The sequence below is a fragment of the Lynx rufus genome, unplaced genomic scaffold, assembly GCF_022079265.1.
Source record: "Lynx rufus isolate CCGP_SWC_20201006 ecotype Redwood Valley unplaced genomic scaffold, mLynRuf1.p SCAF_8, whole genome shotgun sequence".
In the NCBI taxonomy this organism is placed as follows: domain Eukaryota; kingdom Metazoa; phylum Chordata; class Mammalia; order Carnivora; family Felidae; genus Lynx; species Lynx rufus.
The window spans coordinates 118,202,581-118,218,070 of record NW_025814896.1 but is presented as its reverse complement, the minus strand read 5'-3'; the positions used below and the strand labels follow the sequence as shown (position 1 = coordinate 118,218,070).

Genomic DNA, 15,490 nt, shown 5'->3' with positions numbered 1-15,490 from the left:
GTGAGCTGGCAGTAAGTAACTCTCTGAATTCGTTCCTGGGCTGTCGGCCGTTCGGTGTTAATGGAGGAGACCCAAATGTAGCTAACCTGGTGCTTGGGAGGGGAGGATCGCCAAAGCAGAGCACTGGAGAAACCCCCGAACGCAAAGAGGAGTCCGAGTGACTCGGTGTCACACGGCAGCCCCAGAGGTAGGGCCCCGGCCTCCACACGCCATCTCCAGCTCTCTCTCCTCTGGAAACCATGGCGGTGTGGAAAAAACGTGTCCTTTGGAGTCCAGCAGCTAGCAGCTCTGGATTTATAAATAGCATTGCCACCAGTTACCTGCGTGATCTTAGAAAGCTGCTTTGCGTCTCTGAATCATAGATTTCTCATTGGCAGAAACAGAGATAATAATACCTCCCCGGCAGTAGGCCCATCAGGAGAAGTAAACGTAAAATAATATAGATGGAAACAAATAGCATGAAGTCTAGCACGTAGCAGGCACCCTCCCTCCTTTATACTTATGGCTTCCAGGTTTTTTGTTTTTGTTTTTTTTTAACCGCAATCCACGGGAAGATATTTATTTTATAACCTAATTCTGTCTTTATAACTAAAACAAAAGTTTCGTGAAAAACTGTTTCCCCTCGCCACATGTGATACACTCTGACTTTATTTTGTTTCATGTTAATGCTGCTTGGGACCCACTAAATTGATTTCACAACGCACTGCAACCGTGATACCAATCATTTGAACCAGCCCGTTTGATACCGCGTGTGGATCTCATTTACTCACGTTGTGTGTCCTTCATTTCCTTCCAGCCCTGGCTCTCTCTAACTGGCACACAGGGCCAGAGCTGCCCGTGCACAGCATGCACAGGGCCCCGGGCTTGGTGCAGGGTGCAAAGAGCCCTACGGAGCAGGTGGGCTCCTCCCCCGTGCTCCTCCCCACCCTCCGCGGTGCCCCTCAGAATGACTGAGAGGACCCATAAGGCTCCCTGCCTGCCACGGTTCTGCCTCCTGCCAGCCTACTGGAGAAGTTCGCTACACTCCCAGCCCAGCATAGCCCACCTGAAGTTTCTGTCAAGGCCCCTGGAGCCCAGCAGGGAGGGTGGGTCTCGGGCAGCCTCTCCCATTGAATAGTTCCTTCCTTTGGAATCGCTGCTCTCCCATCTGTGAGCCCCGAGAGCCAGATGTCTGCGGATCTTATTTCAGCTGCCAGGCAGAGGGATTAGAATAGAAAGAAGAGGGACCCTGGCCATCCTTGCTGCCCCTCCCCTCGGTCTGCAAGGGGTACCTGTGAACACCCAGCTTGGGGAGGGGGTGCGAATACTCAGAGAGCTGGAGCGACGAAAAGCTGGGCCCAGAAGCAGCAGGCAGGGGCCCGGGCATCCACGGAAGACATGAACTGCAGCCTCCAGATGCCGAGTCTAAGTGGAGAACCCAAATTCACAGCCAGGCAAACACCACTTTAAAGCTCCAGGGAGACTCTCTAGGGAGGACAGGATTGTTTATGCCCCAAAGAGTCCATCTCCTAAGTGTTGCCCTGGCACTGTGGGGGTCTGGCACTCTCCTGCGGAGGCTGATGCCTGGCAGTGCTGAGCGGGAGCCTTGAGGCACAATCCCCACTGGAGTGTGACTTGGGGCCTCGGACACACACTCCCACTCCACATGGCCAGCTCGGCTGGGACCCTGAGCACTTCCTCTTCGAGGTCTATCCTTTGGTTTTTCCCCCTTCGCTGACTAAGAAGGGGAGAGTAATCTGTGACCTTGGCAGTGACTCACTGCCATCAGATGGGCGGTCAGCGTCTCCCCAGCACAGGTGAGCGTAGCAGTAGCTCTCGTCCTGGCCAGGCCTGTGGAGGGATCCCGACACCCTTCACGGGCATCCACACAGCCATCCACGGGAGCAGTGCTCAGCTCCTATTCATGCAGCCCTGGGCAGAGGGAGCAGAAGACCGGTGCCCGCCACCGAGGCACCTGCCATCTGAGGCACAGTGAGGGAAACAGGATGAGCACAGGACTGTGGCTCTGCTCTGGGTCCCCAGGCAGTGCCACACTCCCTAGCCCCCCCCCCCACCGCCCCCAACACCCGCTGTCTGGCTTCAGCCCAACCAGGTGCACCCCTTCATCTCAGCCCCCTCCCCACCCAGGGGCCCAGGCCTTTCTCAGTGGCCACAAGGTACTAGAGTTCCTCTAGAGTTCCTAGAGTTCCTCTAGGAACCACGTGGGTTCCTAGAGCCCACGCCAGAGATGTTTTGGAACCCTCCTCCCAGCCTCTCATCGAATAGGTTCAGGATGCAAACAGCATCAGGCTGAGAGGAATGCGAGTGCTGCCCCTAGCTCCAGGGCCTCCAGCTGGCCGTGGGCACTTCATTCACTCATGCACCAAGTTAGCATTCACTTGCTGTGAGGCCCGAAGGAAGTTGAGCACTACTGGGCAGTAAGGACGAACCATCCCTAAATTCTGCTGTCCAGAGACTTACAGAGAAAACCTGTACTGGGGCGCCTGGGTGGCGCAGTCGGTTAAGCGTCCGACTTCAGCCAGGTCACGATCTCGCGGTCCGGGAGTTCGAGCCCCGCGTCGGGCTCTGGGCTGACGGCTCAGAGCCTGGAGCCTGCTTCCAATTCTGTGTCTCCCTCTCTCTCTGCCCCTCCCCCGTTCATGCTCTGTCTCTCTCTGTCCCAAAAATAAATAAACGTTGAAAAAAAAAAAAAAGAAAGAAAACCTGTACTAACAGCCGTGACTGTCGTGTGCTGTGTTAGAGGAGCCACCATTTTCTCCGGCTCTCAGTTTTCCCTTCCCTGTAGTGATTGGACTGTATGACCTCTGAGATTTCCTTTTGTTCCAAAATGTTATAATTCTAAAGTACGTCTTTAAGCCAAATGTCTACGTTCGTTAGAAATATTTATTGCATTGCTGTGTGTTGAGCCCCACACCAAACCTGGGATGCCAAAAGGCGGTTGAATATGACCATCTTGCCGTCGAGGAGTGTGTGGTGGCTATGGAAGAACGGTTGGAATGTGGCGGATGTGTGCCCCCAGAGATGGGGCCCAGTGGAGGATGGGAGCCCTGTGGCTGGGCTCAGGAGCCCATAAGGACTACCCATCCCTCCCTCTCGTTTGGCCAGCTGACCTCTGCTGTCCTCCTTGGCCGCCTTCTCATGCACTGTGCCAGAGGGTTCCAAGGGGGCAGAGATACCTGCAGCCCTGGGGACAAGGCCTCACTCCTGCAGTTGCAGAAGCTGGCTGCAAGCTTCTGTAGCCCAAAGGAACTGGCCAGGCTCCAGAGGGCCTCCTTGGAGGGCCTCAGAAGGAGAGAGAACCACTAGGTAATTTTGATCATTTTAGTAAGCATTTAAAAATACCCTGTGATTTAGAGGGAGCCAGATTCCATCCCAATACTTTGATGTCTAGAAATGGATCTCGGTTGGTTGGTTGTTGAAGTCCTCCTAAAACAGCATTTGATTTAATTCAACACATACTGAGACTACAGTCTCAGCCCGTCGGCAGTCTCACAGGCGAGGAGCCCGAGCTGCACAAGACATCGTCTAGACACCAATCTAAACATTCCAGACTCGAGTCAGACCATGGCTGGGCCTGAGGTTGGAGGCCCGGTGTGCCGTGGAATCCAGCGGAGGGGAGATTGCTTCCAGCTGGGGGTGGGGGCTGCCACCCGAAGCTGTGAGCTCGTGATGCTGTGTTCCCAGCAAGATATCAAGCCTTTGCATCTCAAGCGTGTTGATTTTCTTGTTTTGCAAGTTCGGACCCCCTAAAAACGAAGCAGCCGTGCACAAGGATCGACACATTTAGGGAGATTGTGTGAACCAGTTACAACCACTTGTTTGTTCCTAGAGCCCACGCCAGAGAGCCAGGCGGACATCGCCTGGGGCGCAGCTACAAAATAAGCTTCCATTGTGCCAGTCACTTGCCCACCAAGGCGCCCGGAGTCTGATGGGCAGACTTCACAGGGGCCTTTGGAGGGTTTGGGGTGAAGGGCATTGGAGTAGACGCAGGTCTCTTTGTAGAGATCCTATTTTAAGGTTGACTCCTCTGACACGAGGAGAGTAACCTCAGATGAGTCAGTATTTACAGTGGCCCATCCAGGACAATGAGGACCAGGCAAGACCACGAGAAATGATTAGCAGGACTTTGTCTCACTATTTACAGGACTGCTTTGATTTTCAGACCACAATCGGTTTTCATATGACTGATTAAAAACATGTGCCAGTTGAAGTCACAGCTGCAGCAGAAAAGTGGGGAAAGAAATGGGCCTTAGATGTTTTGGAACTTGCCTCTCTTTGCAAAAATGCATTCTGACTTGATTTATATTTCCTTGATTTCCTGACAACGAGGGTCGTGTCCCCAAACCACTTCTCCCACCCCGCCCCTCTCCACCACCACGTTGGCCTGACTCTGGCAGACATCCTAAGGCTCATCTCATGATTGCCCAGAGAAAAAAGATTTTCGAATTCCAAAAAGAGACTACCAAGCCCTGTTTTGGAAGAAGATAATCGTTTAGGCTTTTATACAATACAAAGTCCCAAGTAAGCAAGGCTGAAGGCAGCAAGACCCCAGGGTCTCCGGCCTGTGGGAAGATGTACCCCAGTGGCACCAGGATCAGGGCACCACTGGGCACGTGAACTCACTAAGCCTGCGTTTTCCTGCCTGCAGACAGAGAGCGGGGCTTCCTGCCACACTGACAGCCACGCTTCACCCGCTCCACGGGGCCCCTTCCCCTTCTCCAGAGTCCCCAACCCGTTTGGGCCTTGTTTTCTGTTTCTGCTAGAATTTTCTTAAAGCCATATCAGTTCACACGTTCAAATGTGGATTTTTATTCGTTTGAAAATATCCATTGAATAAATACAGAACTGCAATTCCCGTAGGGAAAACCCCTATAGATGAGCCCTTTTTGGACACAGTTCCTAAATGCCTTCACCCGAAGGCGTCTGCAGATTTCCCTAATGGTCCCTGTCATAACTTTCCAGAACCCCTTCCCCAGAACACGCCGGTTACTAACAACTTGCTGTGGAGCCTCCCCTCGGTGGGACGGCACAGGGACGGCTGGGGAACTGGTCTTCCGTCCCTGTCGTGCGCTGCCTGTGGTGCCACTAAACGTCTCCTCAGGGCCCTGCAGTGTTCATCGCTGACCCTGTCTTGTTTGTGAAAAGGCACCGTGGATGGTAACAGCCACCACTACCGCCTTTCCGCACTGCCACCACCTGTGACACGCTGGGCCCCGGGCTTGGCCGGGGCCCTCACTGAACAGGTGAAGGATCAAGACCCAAAGAAGTTAAATGGCTTGCTCAAGGTCACGTGGGCGTCTCAGAACCATAAGTAGGTGGCACTAAGAGACCATCAGGTATAAATCTTCCTGCTCCGGGTGAGGACACTGAGTCCCGGTTCCGGATGACACAACAAGCCAAGGCCTGCACTAGAATCCATGTCTCCATGGTTCGGTACTCTTTCCACCTGACCCACGGACTGCCCCTTACGATACCTGGTGACCTGAACAGAAGGCCTGTGTGGGGACCCAGCCAACTTGGGCGCCCCCATCACGGGCCGCCAGAGCCCTGTGATTCTTAAACATCCCTCTAGTTCACGGCTGCAGCTTCCTCCCTGACCAAGCCTTTGACCAGAGCTACACACAGGAACACGGCCAGCAGCTCGGGCAGAAGACAAAGAGGGTGCCGGTGGCTGTGACCGCACAGCCCATCCTCAGATAACCCAAGCGTGCCGCTGGCACCTCCGGACTGGATTTTAAGAGATGCGCCGTGTCCTGAAAAGTTTGGCTGGGTGTCCCCCCCCCCCCCCCGCCCCGAGACTGGCCATCTCTGTCCCTCCGACTGCCCCGCTCAATGTGATAGGCGAGAGATCATCCAACAAGCCGTGACAGAAAGGATGAACCGAGGGCAAGGACCCTATGTCCTCTTCCACACAGGGGCTCCCTCTTCTGCTGCCCCCACAGACTCAGAGCCTCTCCCCTCGGACCCAGCTTCGTCCCCACGGTAACCGTTGACATCTATTGATCATCTATGACGCCAGGCACCAGGCCAAGTGCTCACTTGGGCCATCTCATTGAACCCTCACGAGGATTACCCTTTAAGGCAATTGAAGGTTACTTTTCCCCTTTTGTAGTTGAAGAAATTAAAGCCGGAGAGGTGAGTCACTTGCCCAAGCGATAGAGCCAGTAAAGAGCAGCGTCGGCCCTCGAGCCCAGGTGTGCTGGCTCTGGAGCGCACACGACACTCACCCCCGCGGCCTTCACAGCCCACGGCCTACAGGGCTCCGCTCTGTACATGAAGGATCTGACTCCTCGAGAAGGGAAGAGATTTCCTGCCGAGCGCCCGCTCCCTGACTCCTGGACCGAGGGGTCTGTCTGCCGCACTCCCTGTCGGCCCGGGAGCCGAGGCCTGGCCGGTAGCCACTCCTGCTCTGAATTCATGGAAAACCTACCCAGCTGCAGCCTGGGGTCCGTTCTTCAAGCTTCATTCTTCCTACTTGAGACTCTGGGATTGGACCGAGCTGTGATTTTATAAAACCCGGAGCAGAGGGACTGAGACCAGTGAAGAAGGTCAGAACCTTACTTTGTCCTAAGGCATATTCAGCTCGAATTTGGTCTAAATATAAATTCCCTTCCAGCGTGAATAGAAATGATGAGTTTGACTGACTCAAGGCCTCTCTCCCCACGGGTCCTCCCGGCCAGTTAGCGCGGAGGTGAGGAGACCTCCCCTCCCCCACCCTGCCGCACACTTACACTTTAAAGCGTGCCATACGTTTTGTCTTTGGGTCAAAGAGTTTTTCAAAAGGTGATAGATGACTAGTGCCTTTGGCAAGCTATACCCTGGGCACTTCTCCATTTTCTCTGATAAGAAGTGAAATAAATGAAAACAGCACTTTAAAAAAAATAAATCTATAAATGGGTGGGAGCCAGTTGTCATTTTCCCCTTCCTCCTCCTCCCTCTCCCTGAACTGGCTTCGTGAGGAGCCCAGTGGGGCAGCGCCCGCTGACAACAGCCGAGAGCCTCATGCCTTTAAATAGCCCTTCTCCACACTGCTTCCCCTTCGCGTCACACAGCTCGCCCTGGAGGGAAAGCCCAGGACAGAACAGGAAACTTTAGAACTTTCTGAAGAAGGAAAGAACTTAACTCTAAAGCTTGCTCCCTCTTGCCAAGACCTTTTGGTCTAAGGAGCTGGTAGTGTTGCAGCCCCTACCCCAGAAGTTTCCGAGGAAGAACAGCCGATCAGATTTGTTTGGGGACCCGTGGGACTCTGGGCCTGAAGCGAGAGGGAGGGAGGGGGCGGGCCCCAGGCCCAGCCAGCGTCGTCCACTCATCGGGTGCCTATCGGGGGGCCGACTTGTAACTTGGGGAGGGGGCACCACCCTGCCCAGTGGTTCTGGGGTCGGCCGTGCTCCACAGGACACCTCAGGCAGCAAAGCAAGTACAGTGGACGTCGGCAGCCGCCTGTCAGTCGCTGACTGTCGAGAATGGGCCACCAGGCTGTCCTCCAGTGAACACATGCATGTCGCTGGGCGAACAGCAGCCAATGAAACATGGGTGGGGAAGGAGTGGCCCACACACTGGGTGGCTGCAGACAGTTGACGAGATCCCTTCCTACACTGTCCCGTGCAAGCGTCACGTGGGGTTGGACTCGTCACCCCTGCTCGCGGTGGGAGACACAGCCCAGGGCCTCGCATGCCCTGCCAGCCTCGCTCTAGGTCTGTGGCTCTCTGGACCCCACGCAGCCCCTCCTGTCCATCAGGACAACTGTGGTGGTGCAACTGGCTGGAAAGGGCTTTGAGGTCACGGGTCCCAGAGACGGTGACAGCGTGGCCGGCTCAGGCCCGTGTTAAGCAGGATGTGGATGGAGGAGGCTGCTCTATCCTTCAAAGTGTTGGCATAATTGGAAGTCTGAGAACGGACTGCAGCCTCTTCTTCGGTGCCTGCGTGTCACATTTGTCTGCCTTCTGAGGCTACTCTCTCACCTTCTTGAACAGCGTGCAATGGACATGCGTTAACGCCTCCTGCAACCCGGTGGCCATCCGTAGTTACCTTAATTACAGCCGTGAAGGTCTCGCTGAGGGGCCAGCTGAGGATGCTGTCGACGGGATGGCCTGTGGGGTCACTGAAAGATGTGCTCCCTGCTTTCCAGGGCCCACCGCGCAGCCCGGCAAGTATGACATGTAGCATACGTGACAGATGCTGGGAGAAGTGCAAAGGGAGAGAACCTCTTGGTAGCCAGGGAGGACTTGACATTTGACCTGAGCACGAGTAAAGCCCAGAGGTGGAAAATGGCATGTGTGAGGAAGAGCAGGGGGCCAGATTGGAGCGGGGGGCTTGCGTCCTGGGCCATGCGTGGGCGTCGGGGAGTCTGTGACCTCCCCCAATTCCAGGAGGCTGGAGGGCATACCTGCAATTTTTCTGGAAGAGGATCCTTAGCTTTCTTAGCTTCCCAGGGGAGCGGTGCATGCGCCCCAAAATGGAAGGGCAAACACAGCTTTTTTAACATGTCGGAGCCAGATAGTGACAATCGTGGAGTGCCAGGCTGCAAGTCCGGGGAACATGCAGGGTCGTGGTTGGGGTAGCGACAGGGATGCGCACTCGAAGAAAAGGTCTCTACTTGTAGCAGAAGGGTGAAGCAAGCCCGTGCCCGGGGGGAGAAACAGCCTTGTGCAGCAGCTCTGTTGAAAGGTAGTAAGACCTGGAGCCAGGGGGTGTCACAAAGGACGGAGGGACGTTGTGGAGGAGGAGGAAGAACATCAGGATGAATTCACCGCAGGGCTTTAGGGAGCCATGGGAGCCGTGGAAACAGGGTTCTGTTACGGAAGCACAGATGGGCCAAAGCAAGTTCAAAGACCTAATATTGGGGAGCCCTTCATTCGGAGCACACTGGTTTGAATTACAGAGACATCCAGATCGCAGTGTCCCGCAGGTGGCTGGAACGTGGGGCCGGAAGTCTGGGAGGGAAATGAGGGCGGAGGGGCCCAGATCGCGTGCTTCTGTGCTAAGGAGGCCGAGGCTGAGAACGGCGCCGGGTGTGAGGGGCTGGGGCGGTGAGGGGGGCGGGGGGGGGCCAAGATGGGAGGGTCCCGGTGAGAGAGCTCATCCGGGGAGCACAGCAAGGAGAAGGGAGGTAGGAGACCTAGGATGTGGGATGTCACGCCGGAGAAGAGCTTCCTGAGAGAGGAGGCAGCACATAAAGGCCACACTGAGGCCACGGAGGCCAGGCCTGCAAAAGCCAGACACAGTGGCGACATTGGAAAGAAGTTTCAGTTGACTTGGTATTGGGGCAGCGGGAGGGCAGTCGGGTGTCATTGTAACTGCACTGTGGGACCCCAGGGCCTGTTGAATCGTGTAGGGCCACTCACCCCTGCACCATGGGAGCCCTGTTTGCGGCCTTTGTGGTACTGGTGGTGACAGGGCCTCTCGGTGGCCCGTCCTAGTTCATGTTATGATTCTGAATGAGCCGCTCTGGATAAGTAAGATGTGACTACCCTGCCCTCATGTGAGCCGGGGGTGGGGAGAGAGAAGTAGGAGGCAAGCCTGGGTGACCAGGGGCCGAGGGCGCCTACCCCGCCCCTCCACTTCCTACCTCACCTTTTGTCTTACGGCAGAGCTTTGAGTTTCCCAGCTCACCGCAAGCCACCCCTTGCCCCCTGTCCCTGCTCCGGCTGTTTCTTGCCTAGAACACCCCTAATGCCTACTCCACCTCCACCATCACTGATGGTGCGAGCCTGGTGCCTCACGGTGCCTCCACAGGAGCCCTTACCGCCTCGGCTGGCACCGATTATGTGTTTGTCTTCTCCTCTAAACTGGGATCTCCTGTGCGGCAGGGGCCCCGTCTAGGTCACCTCGAAGCCCCTTGCACCGCATACCGTGCCTGGCAGGGTGGGCCCATGTAGGACGTGGAGCCTGTCTCTACAGATTCGAATCTGGGTTCCAGAAAGGCCAGACGGTCTGCCCCAGATCCCGTCGCCAGTCTGTGACTGACCAAGGAACGCTCTCTTGGTACCCAGCCTGGCTTTCTTTCCAGTAGACCAAACTGCACATATATTTGGAAATAAGTGGAGACCATGGAACGCTTAGAAATCCTTTTTCTTAGACCCTCTTTGTCTCATCCAACTGAATGAAGAGTACAATTCTCTTTATACTTCAGGTCACAGAAACGACTGGGTGGCTGGCTTGGCCACTGTCTGGCTTGTCGCGGGGATCAGGCCCGTCTTTGGCCCGGGAAAAGCAGAGGGAGACTGAGCACTGATGTCTAATAGGAACTGGCCGCCAGGAAGGTCTACATACGGGCCCTTGAAATGTCCACACAAGATAGCACAGTAGTGAACTGTGTGTACCTCCCTTGGAAAAATCCAGAGGGCTTTGCATCAGCAGGGAAGGGAAATCCAACCCCAGATGCACGAACAATAAATAACAACTGTTCTGAGTTAGGTTGAAAGCTCTGAGTTGCACTTTTTTTCAAGTTGTTTGTGCTAACCACAACTTTTTTCTCCCCCTCTTTCCCACCAGGGCTTATTTCAAAACCTTTGTCCCTCAGTTCCAGGAGGCAGCGTTTGCCAATGGAAAGCTCTAGGAAACACCAGTCTTGAGAAGCGGCCAGCCAGACTGCTCTGTCCACATGCGTGTCAGCACATATGGCGGCTTCCTGGAAGCCACTTGGAATGCCTTCATGGCAGCGTTTTGCTCACACAGCGGCTTTGCACGCCCCGCCTGGGACCCAAACTGAAGCTGGCCGGCGGCAACCTGGCCCCCACCTCCAGCTGCTCCCTCTTTGTTTCCTTCAGTATATTTCTAGTTGGAAGAAATAAAATCACAAATTATGACAAACTATTTTTCCGGGGAAAGGAAGACACCACAAATGCACACACCCTTATTCCAGGAAAGCCTTTGTCTCCAAGACCTTGTCTAAGTTTTAACATTAAACCCCCCTTTGCTTTTATTTGTCCCTAAAACTAGTGTCACGAGTGTGTGTGTGTGTGTGTGTGTGTGTGTGTGTGTTTTACACCCAACATTTCCCACTTGGGGCAGTTCTCCATCGAGAAAGGTGCTGCCTGAATGAATCTGACCACCCTGCGTGGTTTCAGCCACCCAGCAAGCCAGGCCCAAGACTGGGGCTCAGGAACAACTGGGTCCAGCACCCCCACCCCCCCAGCTCCCTGAGTGGGCGCCCTGTGCAGAGTTTGCTGAATCAGCCAGTGAATCCGTCCTTCCCTCTCTCACGTCACCCCTCCCTAGGCTGATAGGAGGCCTACTTGGGCTCATGCGGCCTGGTGTAAATCCTACCAGGAAGACAAAGGTTGGGTGCTGTGGGCCATCACTGGCGTATGTTTGATATCCAGGCTCAGGCCTGGCGGCTGGGGAAGATACCCTGAGCAAGTTCCGTTTTTCCTATGTTTATGGATTATGGATTGTCAGGACTCCTCTTGTTTCCACCCCCAGCCCCTCACCCCTGCCGCCCCCTTAAGTACACAGAGAGAACTATGACCCAAGAGCTACAGAAACTCTCCCAGCAAATTGGGATGGGAGCAAGCCTGGAGTTGGGGGCCAGGCCTCTCCATACCATCACACGACTTCTCTTAGCTCCCTCACAAGTTGAGTACAGCCACCCTGACCACTTTATAAGATTGCCACTTTCGCTTAGCATTGTCCCATCCTGAAGGCTTTCAGCACGGGACGTCGGACCTACGCACTGAGGTGAGAGAAGCCAGCAGCTGGCCTGCAGGGCCTGTACCCGTACTTCACCCACCTGCCTTCCCAGGCGAAGGTGAAGCCCCAGCCCACCTGTAGGGTTTCACGGGGCCTCGCACTGTTCCCCTTGGTTCCCCTTTTATCATGTGAGCCTGAAAGGGGACCAGCCCAGGGCCCTCGTGGGGGCCCGTGAGGGATCTCTCTCCTTCCTGTATTCTCCAGCTCCCAGGAGGGAGGGGAATGGCTGGGACAGAGCCCCCGCCCCGGCCAGCCACCAGCTGGAGGACCGCCCAGCTCCGGGTTCTTACACCGCGTGGGTGCTTTGCCCCCTGCCCTGAAACCTTGGGAACTCCCATGACAGAGAAGAGCCCAGTGCCCTGTGTCCACACCCCAGCTCTGCCAGCAGCTGGCTGTGTGACCTTGAGTAAGTCCCTTCTGTACGTAATACAAAGACTTGGCTCATCAGGACCCCCCGGGGAGCTTTTTTCAGAGCCGCTGCTCTGGACGCCACTGCAGTTCTGGATCAGTTCTCACCCATCGGGGCCGGGACATCTGGATTGTGATAAAACTCCCCTGATGATTATTCTGAGCCCAAAGCCAGCCGACCACTCTGGAGCCTCTTCTGCCCCTGGCCGGCCAACAGTCCACTCTACCTCCGTGCCACCGGGGGCCAAGCCTCATTCTCTCTGCTCCGTGACGCTGTCGCCCAGGATTGCTGTGGCTGTGTCCCCCCCCCCCCCCGTGGAGGGGCATGGGTAGGGCTCACTGCCCACAGAGCCAAGAGTCGACTGAGTCAGGGCTTCAGACCCAGTTGGGGGATTCAGCGCCGGTTCCAGCAGAGGGTGGTTGGTAGTTGTGGGGCGGGGTCAGGTCACGTGGCCTGGACCCTCGGCACTTCAAGCGGCCAGTCAGTAGTGACACCAGCCGGTAGCGGGCCGTGTGATCTGGGAATGGCCCTCCCGCCCCTGCCAACCTCTAGGGGTGCATATCTGCTCAGGCCCACCAGGCTGCTGACGATACACCCACACGCTTGCCAAGCAAGGCACGGCGTGCCTGGGAAGTGCTGTCACACACTTGGTCTCAGCATCTCCACCGCAGACCTGTGAAGTAAGCCCCTGAGTAGAGGTTTCCACAGATGAGGAAACAAGAACAGAGAGGTTCGGTGAGTTGCCCACAACCACCAGCCAGTCAGTGCCAGGGTCAGGATTCGACCCAGGCTCCCGGCTCTGGACCCGCAGTGCCGCGTCTCACGTATGTCGCCATCTCTCTCGTAAAACAAACACACTTTTTTCTTTCCCAGAGAAGGATGATGTGCCATGTATAGGTCTGTGAGCACGAGGAGTATATGAATCTTAAAAAGGCTTGCGTCTCAGGGGGAGGGTTTGGGCTGATTTTCTTAGGAGGAACCAAACAACCGAAGGTGACAATAGCCACTTCGTGTGGCAAATGCTAAGGATTCAAAACCAGCATCTGTGAGTTTCCCCTCTGCCCTGACAGCAACAGGAGCAAGCGGTGCTTGTAAATGGATGACAGTCACCTGTGTGTTTTTAAACACTGCTTGCTAGTTCAGCCAATCGTCACGCGTTGTACGTGCGTACAGAGTACAGCCCGGGACTAATTAGTAAATGGCCATAAAACGCTTTGAAGAAGAAAAGTGCCATTTATAAGAGCACATTATTATTACCTCATAAAACCCGTCTCCAGCTTAGTCAGCCCTTGTCATTTCGGTTGAATCTTTAGCTCCGCACGGACAAGGAAAAGGACTCCGATGTGTTGACTAGCAATACCCGGGCTTCTCCCCGGAGGTCCGGGACGGAGGTGCAAGAGACCTGGGCTGTCCGTGTTCAGCCTTCTCTCAGCCGCTCGGCTTCCTGAGGACCCACTGCCTCCAGCCCGATGTCATGGGGCTCCATGACAGAGCCCGTTTGCTCCTGGGAATGAATTGGAAAGAGCGTGAACTTGAGGAGAGAGACTTTTTTTTTTTAATATTTATTTTTGAGAGAGAGTGTGTGTGTGTATGTGTGTCAACAGGAGAGGAACAGAGAGAGGGAGACACAGAATCAGAAGCAGGCTCCAGGCTCTGAGCTGTCAGCACAGAGCCCGACGCGGGGCTCGAATTCTTGAACCGCAAGATCATGACCTGAGCTGAAGTTGGACGCTTAACCGACTGAGCCACCCAGGCGCCCTGAGGAGAGAGACTTCTATTTGACTCCTGGCTCTGCCCACTTGGTGGCTGGCAAATATTTGACAGGCAGTTCTTCAGCGGTTTTTAAAAGGACGAGAAAAACAGGAGGGGCGTGACTTGCACTGTTTGCCAGTTTCCATGGTGTAAATACCCCTACTGTGATCGATTTCAAGCTACCAACCTGAGGTCCCTGGATGCAGACGGGGGAGAAGCAGGGAGGGTGCTTGTGGGAGCCTCGGCCGGGGTAAACAGACCCCAGGGTGGGTCTTCCCTTAATCTCTGGGAGTTCTGTTTTCTCATCTGTAAAATGGGAGTAAACACCTGCCTCCTAGGGTTGTGAAGACACAATGTACCTAAAGCACCACTACGGTGCTCGGCCCACGGAAAGGTTTGATAAAAAGCAGCTATTATTATTATTGCAGACCAGAAAGATGATTTTCTGATGTTGACTTTGGCCTTTTTCTGAAAAGTCAGAATGCCCCTATTGAGCAGTCCTGCCCAACGAATGTGGCCTTCGGAAGAGTGGCCCTGTCTGGATCACTGGGAAGACAAAATCATGAGTCCTCTTGATCGTAACGAGCGAGCGATGGGAAGTGTCTGTGGGCGCCCCCACCCCCCGCCACGCTGGGTCAGCGTGCTGCTCTGCGTAGCGCTTGAGAACAAACACCCGCGTGACCTGCTTATCCGCCCTGGAGCCTGCTCTGTCACAGGCAGGAAAATCAGAGCAGCACAGGTCACTTTTGCTTCTGACTCAGTTTCGGTTCCTGACGGCCACAGACTCTTGTTTTGCAGGCACGGCCTTGGTAGAGAAATCACCACATTCGGCTCGCCTCTTGCTTGAGCCTATAAATAGTGCCAGCCCCAGAAACTGCCCCAGTTCACGGGGACTGGCCCGTCCCACGTTCTCCTTCACGCGAATGTTAAAAACACCATCTCACGGTCAGATGGCGTCTCACGCTATTCATGGCATCATAACCAAGTCGATGATGCTTTTTGAAATGAAAGCAAGAGAAGAAGCCTCACCTTTTTGTTTATGCATCTGTAGTAATTATGCACAGTGAGTAAAGGAGAGGGGACCAGATGCCAAGTAGAAATGGGTCCTGGGCAGGGGGTAATGGTGGTGGCTATCCCCATAGAGCTATAAATAACGTTCCGTGCTAGCTACTTTTTGTACATTGTCTTTTTTAATCCTCAAAACAAGTAAATGAGGTAGGCGTTCTTATCCCCATTTCGTAGATCCAGAAACTGAGCCTCAAGGAAGCTAAATAACTCACCTGAGGACAGGAAGCTGGTATATTTACCTATTCATTCATCCCTGCTGCTTTCTGTCCCTCCTTCCCTCCTTCCTTCCCTTTCTCCCCCTCTCCCTGTCCATCCCCGGTCCTCATTACACAAAGGCAATGAGCCCAGGGCTTGGTTTCTTTCGACTTCCCTTATCAAGCTTCTCCACATGGAGAGAGATTTATTGAGCATCTATCGTATACGAGACGTTCATATCCTGGTTTCTGCCATTTTCCGCAGGAGGAGAGGGGCTTGGGGTGGTCGGGCCTGGGCCAGGTCAGGTGGAAGCCGGGGTTGGCCCTAGGTCTGCTGGTTCCAAGGCTTCACCACCGGGGGTTCTGTGTGTCCGTG

At 54.9% G+C, this 15,490-nt stretch overlaps 1 protein-coding gene across 2 annotated transcripts in view; it reads left to right on the top strand.

The window, feature by feature from the left end:
* Positions 1–10,812, top strand: part of BABAM2 (BRISC and BRCA1 A complex member 2) — a 400,562-nt gene extending 389,750 nt beyond the window's left edge. The window contains exons 12-13 of one of the 2 annotated variants that reach the window (XM_047069870.1): positions 7,974–8,150; positions 10,495–10,812. In XM_047069870.1, coding sequence (XP_046925826.1) covers positions 7,974–8,150; positions 10,495–10,558 — 241 coding nt within the window. In that variant the 3' untranslated portion in view covers positions 10,559–10,812. The remainder of the gene's footprint in view (positions 1–7,973; positions 8,151–10,494) is intronic. The other variant, XM_047069871.1, reaches the window with a different exon arrangement.
* The last annotated feature ends 4,678 nt before the right edge of the window (positions 10,813–15,490 follow it).